Raw genomic sequence first — 13,391 nt, 5'->3', positions numbered from 1 at the left:
TTTCTCCTTTAGTCATGGTTCTTCCTGGGCTTGAGGTTTGGAGATGGATACTCTTTGCCTGCATTCACTGGCTTTGTGTCTGTCAAGAGACTCCAAGACCGTAAGTCAATCTGCAGTCACAAGTTAGAATTTAATGGTCAGACTTGCTTGTCTCGGTTTAATGTTCTGTCAGCAGATTTCGAGCAATTTTTAATCTACCCTTTCTGCAGGTCTTTATCCTCCTGTGTATTTCACCTGGCTTTGTGTTTAGAGGTATCCTGTCATTGGGTACTGATTTTCCCGTTGCCGGGTGTGTTCTCTGTAGGGTTTACATGGTAGCCATTCCTGCAGTGATCCAGGCAGGCTCAGAGGCCAAGCTTTGTGCCAGCCTTCTGCAGCCCAACGAGACCCTGGTCATGACCATATCGCTGATAGCCGACGGGCAGAACAAAAGACTTCTCCACGAGACTTCTGACCAAGAGTTTCACCGCTGTTTCCAGTTTCAGGTCAGCCCAGCATTGGTGGACATCTAGAGCCATTCCAATAAGAGTGTAATGTACTTCTCAGCTTTGCTGCATCGCTTAGGTTCTTTGTGCAACGCCAGCTTATTTTATGGGAAATGTCAATGTGGTGGCCTACCAGAACTTTTCTTCAGATTCAGGTTTTGATTGCATGCTAGTATATACTATCGAGACAATTGATATGTAACTTAAAGTACGCTGAGTGCATAATGTGATCCCTGCAGGAGTTACCAGCTGGGCCACACGGCACCACATTTTAATGTCCTATGTTATCGGTCCGTTAGTTCACCGGTGTTGCCCTGTCTCGGTCTCTGACAGGCCCCTCATGTGAAGAGCGACGAAGTGCAGAACTTTAAGGTGGAGGTTCGAGGGGTAACATTTCTATCAACAGAGGAGAGAAGGGTCATGATCAAACCCTACGGCCCCATGACGTTCATCCAAACGGACAAACCAATCTACAACCCAGGACAAACGGGTAACGTTAGAGCCAGTACACCTTCAGTCTGGTTGCTGAGAAACAATTGGGTGATGGTTTACTCCAGGGCTTTGAACAGTCTTCCACGACCCCACCATGTTCCCTTTGTTTATTTGAGGCTATAACTGTATTAGAATGAAGTATTGTTTGAAATGCATCAGGCAATAATTGTGTAGAAAAGAACACTATCATTGCCGGCAATGCTCTTCCCCCAGTCTGGTCCTGTCCACTCTGTTCTAACGAGTCATGCGTGGTTTATGAGGATTGTAGAGGGAAACGATAGACATCTGAAGAGCCTCGTTGTTCAGGAATGTGGTGCAGATGCATTAAATCCACTGGGTTCACTCAGGATATGTACACTGGAATCAGGATGGAAATCCTCAACCAGTATTTCTGGGAATTTTGAGAAAGTTGTCTGAAATGATGCTTCTAATATTGTGTTTGTCTACAGTGCATTTTAGAGTCGTCACCTTGGATACCAATTTTAGCCCTGTCAATCAGCTGGTGAGTTGAAAATATACAATAGTATTTTAGTTCAGTCTCTACTGTTTCAGACCAAAATACAGAAGTGTCACAATACTGTGATGGCCATAGCAATCTGGTATTATGTAACACTATGTACAGCAATCAGCCAGCCAGGACATGGGGTTTCCATTCATGTAGGTCAGAATGGGATCATCTCTTCCTGAGATTGAATTGCCATTCCCAGTGCAAATGCTACATGTGATGTTTACGTTAAGCGACCAAGCCAATCACCTGTCTAGTTCCTGTAGTTGTGGACAGTTATGCTACTCTGCTGTTTAATGAAACATGAACCCATCTCTTGTCTTTGCCCTTCACAGTACAACATTGTGGAACTTGAGGTAAGATCCTTGTTAGTTTAACTTTATGTTGACTGTCAGTGTAACTACTGCAAGATTATGACTCCCCCAGCTAGCTAGGTCCTCATTTCCACCTACTGTAGAACGTAGCCAAATACTTCCAGTCAGCTTTGTGTGATCTGGGCCCCCTTCAGTAAATGCATGTTGCAGATAGAAATGTCATGAATAGAGCTGACTCCTTGTCCTGCTGAACGTTCCCCTTCCTATGAACCAACAGGATGTTAATCACAACCGGATTGGACAGTGGGTCAACACTACATCCAGTGGCAACATTCTGCAACTTTCTCACCCCCTGAACTCTGAAGCACCTGTAGGATCCTATACTATTGTAGTGTGGATTGGTGAAGAGAAAATCTACCACAACTTCAAGGTAGAAAAGTATGGTAGGTTGAGTTTCTCTTTCATGCTAGGTAATGTTGAATGGATGCATCACAATCCTGGAACGTTCTAGAGTTGACTGCTGTTGTTTTTCTCTGTAGTTTTGCCCAAGTTTGAGATCCAGATGAACCTCACTGACAAGATCAGCGTTGTTCAAGAAGAGTATGAAGTGAAAGTGTGTGCAGAGTGAGTAAACACTATTGGTGATTTGCAATGTATTGTAGTTAGTCCACTAAATGTCATTACGCTAATGCAGACCTGGGTTGAAATACTATTAGAAGTATTTCATTTACATTTCAAAGTAAGGATTTGGATCTTAAATACAAGTAAATCACATTTTATTGGTCACGTGCAGCAATTTGACAAATGCTTAATACACACATCTAAGGAATGGAATTAAGAATACAGTATATACATATGAGATGAGTAATGCAAGGTATGTCAGCATTATTAGTGACTAGTATTCCAATGATTTCAAGTCTGTAGGCAGCAGCCTCTGCTAGTACTGTAGCTTCATGTGGAAATGCACTTAATAAAAATATCTGCATTAATGAGCCATGCTAATTGAAGACCTATAGTGCTGCTACAATCCCTGAGATTTGTTAGTGGCATTAACATGAACAGCTGGTTCTTGGTTCTCAGATTAGGATCAGGTCCCACCCTGACATGTGACCTTGTTCATTATGATCTCTAGTTAAAACTGATCCCATTCTGAGGCTCTATGAAGACAGGTCCAGATTCATTGACCATGTTAAACATGTGACTTAAAGCCTGCAGGAATGCACAAGCCTTTAGGTTTTTAATATGGTAACTGGATGGAGGAAATTGACACTTGTCTTGTTGTGAATTGAAATCAGATACACGTATGGGCAGCCTGTACCTGGTAAAGCAGGGGTGAAGTTGTGCCGACCCTTGGTGGACAATGCAGTGATACCAATAACAATTGATGAGAGAAATCCACAAGGAGTTCCTGATTACACACCTCCATGCCACGAAGAGTCAATAGAGGTTTGTATGCTTTCCTCTAGCTAGTAGTGCTGTATTTACCAACAGATTACATTTGAATGGGGTTCTGCTTGCTTTTCCTAGATGGACAATACTGGCTGTGCTTCTTATGCCTTCAACATGGCAATTTTCACAAAGAATGCAGGAGAGAAATTGCTGAGAGACGTGTTTAGTTTCCATGCAGAAGTTCAGGAGGAGGGGACAGGCAAGTCCTCTATCACAATCATTATGATTGACTCAATACAAACCCTTCATTTCACTTCAGCTGATGGCGATGTAACTATTGCCTGTTTCATTAGATCAGGGTTTCCCTAACTGTCCTGGGGCCCCCCTGGGTTCACGTTTTGGTTTTTGTCCGAGCGCTACACGGCTGACTCAAATAACCATCTCCTAATGTAGTTTTGATGATTTGAATCAGCTGTTGTGCTGGGCAAGAAACTGAGGTGGGTCCAGGACTGAGTTTGGGTTACTCTGCGTTGGCTCAAGGTTGGTAAGAAAGAGCTTTTTGACCTTTGGTTTTATATAATGCTGTTTTAATATTCTGCAATTCAGTTACCATCCTATTATTTGTTTTCATTTGACAGGTATTACACTGTCAGAGGAAAAAAATGTAGAGCTCTCCTATGTGATTGGAGAATTCACATTTGTTGACACACCCCAAATCTATGAGCATGGATCAATTATCGAAGGCAAGGTAAGTCCAAATGGTGTTCCTGTTGACTTGTGGATGCTTTTTGCTTGTCCTGAAGTACCAGTATGTGGTGTCACTTCATTCATACCTTTTCCTCAGATAAATGCTGTTCGATTTAACAACACACCCATCTCTGACATGTTAGTCTACCTGTTTGAGGAGAAAGGCTGGTCCTCATATCTACGACTACAGAACCTAACCACGGACAGTCGTGGTATTGCCAGGTTCTCCGTCAACACAACCAGTATGCCCAGAGAGAATATTAACCTCGTAGTAAGTATGATTCCTTGTCGGTTTGAGAGACTTTATACTCCATGCCAGCGTTTCCCCAACTGTCCTGGAGACCGTGAGGGGTGCGTGTTTAGTTTGTTGCCCTACACAGCTGACTTCAAATAATGAACTCTTCATCAAGATTTGAATCAGCTGTGTAGTGTTAGGGGGAACCAAAACGTGCACCGCTTGGGGTCCCCAGGACAGTTGGGAAACGCTGCCCTAAGGCCATGACCCTAACATGCTGTGACCTAGGTGGATGTGTTATTATATTGCTTCCTGTTATCCTCTCAGATCCCCCCACTGTATATAGGACGGTGTCTAGGGGTAGATTTAGGATTGGGCCTTTTGTTCCTTTCCAGGTGAGTGACACCCCACAAGTGGAGTACCCAGGATACAGGGTCCCCTATTTCAACAGAGGGCAACACGTCCTCTCACTGATCCAGCCCGCTGCCCCAGACAGTAAACCGTCCAGCTCCCTGGCTATTCAGAAGATGGAGGAACCACTGGCATGTGGGCAGGCAGTGTCAATCACCATCCGCTATGCCATCGTAGGGGAGACTGTCCCAAAGGGCTCTGTGGATGTCCTCTACCTGGTGAGTAGAACCAGGAACAAACCTGCAAACCCATGGTGCCTCTCAAATAGCACCATATTTCCAGGATGATTTCAGACATTGCCCCAGCCACACTTTCAAAGGAAGGATGTTCCTATACTGCTAATCAACCACGGTAACCCAACCTAGCTAATGTATAAACAATACATTTAGCAAATTCGTAACATGTATGAAATGGACATCCACTAATGAATACATACGAAACGTAACGTATCATACTAATTGGAGTCCTGGATTTGTTTACCATGTTACGTCTACCCCATGAGTCCAGGTTGCAACGTCTCCTCTCTGAGTTGCTGAGAACTGTTCCCTTTCCCTCCAGGCCTTATCCAGAGGGGTCATAGTTCAGCATGGACACATCAATGTTACTGTGCAGCAGGACAGTCCTGGTGAGTGTTTCATTAAGTGATTCTGACCGTTCTGGAAGGTTCTTGATGACAGTGACCTGCTCTTGCGTTGCAGTAGCTGAGGGTGACGTCACCTTGACGTTGGCAGTGGTTCCAGAGATGGCACCGGTGGTTCAGCTCCTGGTGTACAGTATGCTACCCAGTGAGACTGTCATCGCCCACAGCATGAACTTCCCCACTGAGAAATGCTTCAGGAACAAGGTGTGTGCAGGAGTCTGTCATTGTTGCCACTTTATGAAAGGTGTCCAGTATTTCCATGCAGACTGTATCATACCTGGAGTAATGGTATCTGATGTGTATGCCAGGTGTTGGTGGCGTTCTCGCCCTCCAACGCTGTCCCAGGGGAGGAGAACACCCTGCATCTCTCGGCCCAGCCCGGTTCCCTCTGTGGCCTCAGTGCTGTGGACCAGAGTGTTGGCATCATGGAGCCAGGGAAGAGGCTGGATGCTGACAAGGTAACGGAGCTCACTGAAGTGAACAACAGTGGTACCACCATACCTACAGTTTTGGTGGTGCTGGGAATACAACCAGTGACTACAGCAGACATGGAGTGGATCTGGTTATTTGGGGAGCTTTTATCAAATGTAATGAGACTGGTTCTCTGGCTTGAGGCCTGCTTTCTATTGACTCTCGGTAACTGGAAAGCACCTCTGGGTTGATAGGACAACTTTCTAAAAGTTTAGCAATGGAAAACCAAAATTGAGTGTCCTGTTTGGTCCCCAATGAACAAGAGAATTTCAAGCCTCCCTTTTGTCCCATTCCAGATATTTGATTTGTTACCAGTCAAGGAGACGACCTATATTCCCTACGAGCTCGAAGATCCAGTAGCATGTTTACGTGTTAGACCAAGGAGATCCATAATGCCATACCCATATGGACCGTCTGAGGAGACAAATGATCCTTATGCAGTTTTTCAGGTAAATATTTCTGCCCTGTTTTCTCAACTTGAAGAATCAGCCCCCATACTGTTATTCTTAATAGAATGACAAATGGACATTTATTAATAATGAGTTGTTTCTGACATTTCTAGACACTGGGACTGAAGCTAGCGACTAACCTGGATATAAGAGTACCTTCCTGCCTCAGTTACCAGGGGAACCAGTACTATCGCTCCTATGGTGAGATGTCCTTACCAACCCTTATTCTCATCATTGTCTTTATTGAACCTTGGGAAATGGCTTACTTTTTGCTAGAATAACAAAGCCTGGTCTAAACACACTCACTGAGCACAGCATTCAGTCCATTTTTAACTTGACAATAATGGCCATGTTTTGTGTTAGTAGTAGCTTACAGCCAAATGGCTAGGCCTGGATCAGCGGGTCCTAGACTTGAAATGGCTGTGGCTGGTGGACTTGCCGCTCCACCTCCGCCACCCATACAGACGGTCCGTACATTGTTCCCTGAGACATGGATTTGGGATCTTGTGGAAGTTGGGTAAGTGCTCTGCACAGTGAGGCTGACCTCAATGGGTGTCCCTGGTTAGATAAAGCTTAAATGCATTTGTAACAACAAACGGTGTTGAAATTAGTCCCTTGGTGGCTTTCTGTTTGAACTCTGACCTCTGTATTCCAGGGAGTCTGGATCAGCAGATGTCCCCCTGACAGTCCCAGACACCATCACCACCTGGGAGACTGAGGTCTTCTGCCTGGCCCCCAGTGGCTTCGGTCTGGCTCCTCTGGTGGAGCTCACGGTCTTCCAGCCCTTCTTCCTGGAGCTCACCCTGCCTTACTCGGTCATCCGGGGAGAGCACTTTGAGCTGAAGGCCACCGTGTTTAATTACCTCTCCAAGTGCATCATGGTACGATGGTTTCTTGAGTTGTATTGTTTTTGTCGTACCATGTTATCTTACGACGTGTTCCTCTTTGGCAGGTTTCTGTGACTCCAGCTCTTTCCTCCGACTACACTCTCACACCTGTGCGTGATGTCCAGGACTCCTCGTGCTTGTGTGCCAATGGAAGAAAGACCTTCAGTTGGACAATGGCCCCTCTGTCCTGGGTTAGTCTTCATTCAACTGTTGAAACGGCAGAATGGATGTCAACCTGAGTTGTGTAACCTGTGCTGTACTGCGTGTAGGGGTTTTGAACGTGTCCGTTAGTGCAGCGGCTGTCCAGTCCCACGCTGAGTGTGGTAACGGGGTTGTGAACGTACCGGAGAGAGGACGCGTTGACACGGTCACACGGAGCCTGCTGGTGAAGGTATGTGGTCTACTGCTGTTAGGTTGCACAGATGGTGTCTGGTGTAACTGCCTCTGAAAAGAATCCCTCTCCTCCAGGCTGAGGGAACAGAGAAGAGCCACACCTACAACTGGTTGCTGTGTCCTACTGGTCAGTAATGAATCAGCGTTGAATGTTCACGGTGGTTGTGATCATCCTCATTCAGCGCATGTTTGTGTCCACAGGAGAAGCTCTGACAGAGGAGGTGGAAGTACAACTCCCCCAGAATGTGGTGGATGGCTCTGCTAGGATTTCCCTCTCTGTTCTGGGTAAAATAAAGCATTGTGTAGTGGTGGGAAGACAACGATGCTGCTGTTTGCTAAAGAGGACAGTCTAACAGAAGTCCCTTGTTTCTCTGTAGGGGACATCCTGGGTCGGGCCCTCAACAACCTGGATGGACTGTTGCAGATGCCGTATGGTTGTGGGGAGCAGAATATGGCCCTGCTCTCCCCCAATATCTACATCCTGGAGTACCTGCGGAATACAAAGCAGCTCACGCCAGCCATCCTAGACAAGGCCACCAAGTTCCTCACTAGTGGTAGGAGAGTCCCTTAAAATCTGTCTTGATTAGACACCAAATTAGAGGATTTAGTTTTCTATTCCAAACCATTTTAAAGTGTTTCTCCACGGTGTGGTAACGATGGAGCTACATAACAGATGATATCACTGACCCAACACATGGATTCCTACTGAAGTCATTTGATGGTAGAATATTGACACTGTCTCATAGTGCAGGACTCTCCAACCCTGTTTCTGGGGAGTTACTGTCCTGTAGGGTTTCACTCCAACCCTGGTCTAGCTCCCCTTCTAATAATTAGCTGGCTGAATGGGCTAATTACAGCTTGGTTGGAGGGTAGCTCTCCATGAACAGGGTTGGGGAGCCATTTGGGGCTCAACTCTGGGAGTAGAACAACCACTTGGTCACTGTTCATGCTAAAAACCCACCGGCAGGTTACCAAAGGCAGCTGAACTACAAGAATGCTGATGGTGCGTACAGCACGTTTGGACAAGGCTTGGGGAACACCTGGCGAGTACTTGGCTTGTTTTTCACCTACGGATAGGACAGTTGACATGTGATGTCAGGGCTTTTAAATGAATCCAGTTCTTTCTTCAGGCTGACTGCTTTTGTCTTGAGATCCTTTGGCAAAGCCCAGTCTTTCATCTATGTTGACCCGGCAACAATGGAGCAGTCCAAGACTTGGTTGGAACGTCAACAAGGCAAACATGGCTGTTTCAGAACTTTAGGGAAGCTCTTGAACAACAGAATGAAGGTATTTATATTGCTAACAAACTGAAGGATGTTAAATCAACAGGCTAGATGCAGTTAGTATTTTAACATTGTTTTCTAGGGTGGAGTGACGGATGAAGTCACACTGACGGCTTACATCACTGCTTCAATGCTGGAGCTCAACATGTCCGTGTCGGTAAGTAGCTTCACTCCACGTAACCGTTTCTCGCAACTCATTTAGCCTCCTGTATGAAATCTGTGTCTGTCTTACATCAACTGTCATCTAAAGATTGTACAATGAAGTAACTTGTCTGAAAGTAGCCTATGAAATAACAAAGAATGGGCGTTATATAAGCAGATCTGTGCTCCAGCTTGACTCTCTCTAGCCTGGTCCCAGATCTGTTTGTATTGTCTGCTTTCACCTTTATTTTAAGAAGCCCACTGAGACCAAGGCCTCTATCAGAGGAGCCCTGCATATACCAAATGCGACGTAACGATCCCATTCCTCAGCAAAAAGCTGTCACTAATCAACAAGTTGAATGGAACCCAGTCCAAACTGATCTGGGACCAGGCTGGCTTGTGTCTTAATGTGCTGCTGTTATTCTGTGCTCCAGGATCCTGTTGTGGACCACAGCTTGTCTTGCCTGAAGAACTCCACCAGTGATATGTCCAACACCTACGCTACTGCTCTGCTGGCCTACACCTTCACCCTGGCAGGTGACATGGAGACACGGGCCCAGCTTCTGCAGCACCTCGACACCATCTCATTTCAAGAGGGTGAGCTATATCCTGGTCCAAGATCTGTTAGTGCGGTCTTGCCTGGATAATGGAGTCTTCCTAAAAGTGCAAACCTTTGTCCAATCAAACAGCCAAAGTTGATTTGGGGAGGTCAGGACTTTGTTTTGTCTAGTCTGTATTAGGACGACTAAGCTAGTCCTTATCCTGAAGTGTGTGTCTGTGTGCTCCTCAACCCTCAGGGGGTCTCCTGCACTGGTCCCAGTCCTCCTCGGAGACCTCACCCTCCCTGGAGGTGGAGATCAGCTCCTACGTTCTGCTGGCGTCCCTCAGTGCCTCTTCTCGGTCTACCTCTGACCTGGGCTACGCCTCCCGCATCGTCAGGTGGCTGGTGAGGCAGCAGAACGCCTACGGAGGCTTCTCCTCCACACAGGTATACTTCCCAAACACCAGTGGTCTGAAATGGCACCTTGTGCACTAGTACAGGCAGAACTCTGGTGAGGCTCACTTCCACTGGTACAGAGCCTAGAAACCACCACCATCATAATGGATGGAATTGGGCTATAGTCACTTTAGCAACTGTTGAATTTGGAAAAATGAAGCCTTTAAAAACGGTCTTTGTCATTGAAGGTATTGTCCTGTGGTCTGTATGTCTAGGACACCGTGGTGGCCCTCCAGGCCCTGGCTCTCTACTCCACCAGGGTGTTCAGTAGAGGAGGAGCCAGCACAGTGACGGTACGGTCTCCCAGTGGGGAACGGTGCCTCTTCCATGTGAACCAAAACAACAAGCTTCTGTACCAGGAGAGGGCGCTGCAGGACACAGAAGGGAAGTACAGCGTTGAAGTGAAGGGCAGTGCTTGTGCCTCAGTGCAGGTCAGTGAATACACATCTCTGCTCCCAGTCCTGTGGCGCAAGATGCGCTTTAATATACATTACAGGGAAGATGTTTGTATTTGGACAGGATGGTTTCCCTGACTTCCTCTTCTCTATCCCAGGTGGTGCTCCACTACAACGTCCCTACTCCTACCAGAAGCACAACGCTCAGTATCCAGGTGACTCCAGAGGTGGACTGCAACATCAAGTCTTTGAGACCCAGAGTCACGCTGAAGCTCCAGTTTCGGTAAGAGTGAAGGACCCATTTGTATGAATTATTTTAAATGTGTTATCTTGGCGCATGACTTGCAGAATGGGTTTGACCCAAATGAATCAGGGTTATTGACCTTTATGGCTAAAATAATCCAAGCATTTGATTATTAAAAGCAGTTGTCAATCATGTTTTTCTCAGATATCATGGAAAGGAGCTCACCACCAATATGATTGTAGTGGATTTGAAAATGCTCTCTGGGTTTTCCCCAGATCCAGACTCTTTGGGGAGGGTGAGTTGTTGTGGTGTGACCTTTATCCATCGGTGTCCCTTTTTTTTTGTCCATGCAATATCAATGACTTGTCTTCACAGCTGAGGGGTTCAAGTCAAGTGGATCGTGTTGATATCAAAGATGACCATGTGTTAATGTACCTGACAGAGGTGAGGTGGAAACCATTCCCATGGCACTCCATATATAGATTTTGCTGTATAATGAGCAATATGTTTGTTTTTCTCCCAACAGCTGACATCACTATTTCCTTTCCACATCACCCTGGACATCATACAGGAGCTCCCAGTACAGAATCTAAAGCCAGCGGTGGTCAGAATCTATGACTACTACCAGCCAAGTAAGTTGCTCTACTAACCCCTCTTCTGAGGAACATTTGGGCAACTTGTTTTCATTTACTCAGACTAACCTGTCTTACGGTTACAGGTGACCAGGCTGAGACAGAATACGTCTTCCCTTGCAAGTAGGGGTTCCAAGCTGGTGAGCTATTGCTGAGTCATATACTATACATGCAGTATAAATGATTTAGGGAGCCAGTCTTCCTTTAATCTAAATGCTGGTCAGTTTGGTAATGGATTTGCTCCTCGACAGATGGAAGATGACATTGAGGTCACACCTGCAACCCTTGAGACGTCTTTCAAGTGCTGAAATAAAGTTTTTCATTAGAACCCTTTTCTGGAGCATTTTGTTACACTGATGTGATTGGGGTGTCAGTAAACAGAGCAGCTCTCTGGAGGTGTAGTTTCCATCTGTGCTGTTACACAGCTTTGGGTTTTTGTTCCTCAGTCTGTGTCATGGACCCCTGTAGTTGTGAAGGCCTGGTTCTTTTAGTTCTCATCAGGGAATGGGCTCAGGACACATTAGCACTAAATGATATTAACATTTTACAAGGGATTGAGTCCTGGCTATGATCTCCTGAGAAGTTCCGTTCACGAATATCCTACCAACGGGACATCAAACTGTAATATCCTCTGTTTCGCGGAATACACGCTGCACATCTGTGCATATTTGTAAACAGCTGGTGCACGGAATCTAAGGAAGTGTCTAGATTTTGCTCGCCAGAAGTAGTATATTGTAATAATCTGCAGGCCACACTACTTGCCTAGAGTTCTCAGCTATACTTTTGCTGGTTATTTAGCACCACACTCAGCCAGCTGTATAAGCAAACAGGAAACCACTCACCCAGAGGCGGCGCTTGTAGTGGCCGGAGACTTTAATGCAGGGAAACTTAAATCACTTCTATCAACATGTTAAATGTGCAACCAGAGGGAAAATAATTCTAGATCACCTGTACTCCACACACAGAGACGCGTACAAAACTCGCCCTCCATTTGGTAAATCCGACCACAACTCTATCCTCCTGATTCCTGCCTACAAGCACAAATTAAAGCAGGAAGCACCAGTGACTCGGTCTATATAAATGGTCAGATGAAGCAGATGCTAAACTACAGGACTGTTTTGTTATCACAGACTGGAACATGTTCCGGGGTTCTTCCGATGACATTGAGGAGTACATCAGTCACTGGCTTTATCAATAAGTGCATTGAGGACGTCGTCCCCACAGTGACTGTACGTACATACGTACATACCCCAACCAGAAGCCATGGATTACAGGCAACATTCGCACTGAGCTAAAGGGTAGAGCTGCAGCTTTCAAGGTGCGGGACTCTAACCCGGAAGCTTAAAAGAAATCCCGCTATGCCCTGCGACGAACCGTCAATACAGGGCTAAGATTGAATCGTACTACACCGGCTCCGACGCTCGTCGGATGTGACAGGGCTTGCAAACTATTACAGACTACAAAGGGAAGCACAGCCGCGAGCTGCCCAGTGACACGAGCCTACCAGACGAGCTAAATCACTTCTATGCTGGCTTCGAGGCAAGCAACACTGAGGCATGCATGAGAGCATCAGCTGTTCCGGACGACTGTGTGAGTAAGACCTTTAAACGGGTCAACATTCACAAGGCTGCGGGGCCAGATGGATTACCAGGACGTGTGCTGACCAACTGGCAGGTGTCTTCACTGACATTTTCAACATGTCCCTGATTGAGTCTGTAATACCAACATGCTTCAAGCAGACCACCATAGTCCCTGTGCCCAAGAACAAAGGCAACCTGCCTAAATGACTACAGACCCGTAGCACTCACGTCCGTAGCCATGAAGTGCTTTGAAAGGCTGGTAATGGCTCACAACACCATTATCCTAGACCCACTCCAATTTGCATACCGCCCAAACAGATCCACAGATGATGCAATCTCTATTGCACTCCACACTGCCCTTTCCCACCTGGACAAAAGGAACACCTATGTGAGAATGCTATTCATTGACTACAGCTCAGTGTTCAACACCATAGTACCCTCAAAGCTCATCACTAAGCTAAGGAACCTGGCACTAAACGGCTCCCTCTGCAACTGGATCCTGGACTTCCTGACGGGCCGCCCCCAGGTGGTGAGGGTAGGTAACAACACATCTGCCACGCTGATCCTCAACACTGGAGCTCCCCAGGGGTGCGTGCTCAGTCCCCTCCTGTACACCCACGACTCCAACACCATCATTAAGTTTGCTGATGACACAACAGTGGTAGGCCTGATCACCGTCAACGACGAGACGGCCTATAGGG

General features: G+C 46.4%; 1 protein-coding gene across 1 annotated transcript; it reads left to right on the top strand.

The window, feature by feature from the left end:
- Positions 1-8: 8 nt before the first annotated feature.
- LOC106595191 (alpha-2-macroglobulin) lies at positions 9-11,442 on the top strand. The gene is made up of 36 exons (XM_045711340.1): positions 9-100; positions 305-485; positions 819-975; positions 1,427-1,479; positions 1,818-1,838; positions 2,074-2,239; positions 2,336-2,420; positions 3,092-3,242; positions 3,324-3,444; positions 3,824-3,933; positions 4,030-4,203; positions 4,563-4,796; positions 5,137-5,203; positions 5,277-5,422; positions 5,527-5,676; positions 5,986-6,138; positions 6,252-6,339; positions 6,502-6,655; positions 6,794-7,019; positions 7,091-7,220; positions 7,295-7,416; positions 7,494-7,545; positions 7,620-7,703; positions 7,796-7,972; positions 8,386-8,461; positions 8,549-8,705; positions 8,784-8,858; positions 9,277-9,439; positions 9,640-9,830; positions 10,055-10,270; positions 10,393-10,517; positions 10,683-10,773; positions 10,854-10,922; positions 11,005-11,110; positions 11,197-11,250; positions 11,362-11,442. Exons 1-35 carry the CDS (start codon positions 15-17, stop codon positions 11,235-11,237), a joined length of 4,398 nt encoding a protein of 1,465 aa, XP_045567296.1. The 5' UTR covers positions 9-14; the 3' UTR covers positions 11,238-11,250; positions 11,362-11,442.
- Positions 11,443-13,391: the final 1,949 nt, after the last annotated feature.

This window comes from Salmo salar, unplaced genomic scaffold (genome assembly GCF_905237065.1).
Source record: "Salmo salar unplaced genomic scaffold, Ssal_v3.1, whole genome shotgun sequence".
In the NCBI taxonomy this organism is placed as follows: Eukaryota; Metazoa; Chordata; class Actinopteri; order Salmoniformes; family Salmonidae; genus Salmo; species Salmo salar.
Note: the sequence above shows the minus strand (reverse complement) of the source record. Positions and strands in the feature narration are given on the sequence as shown.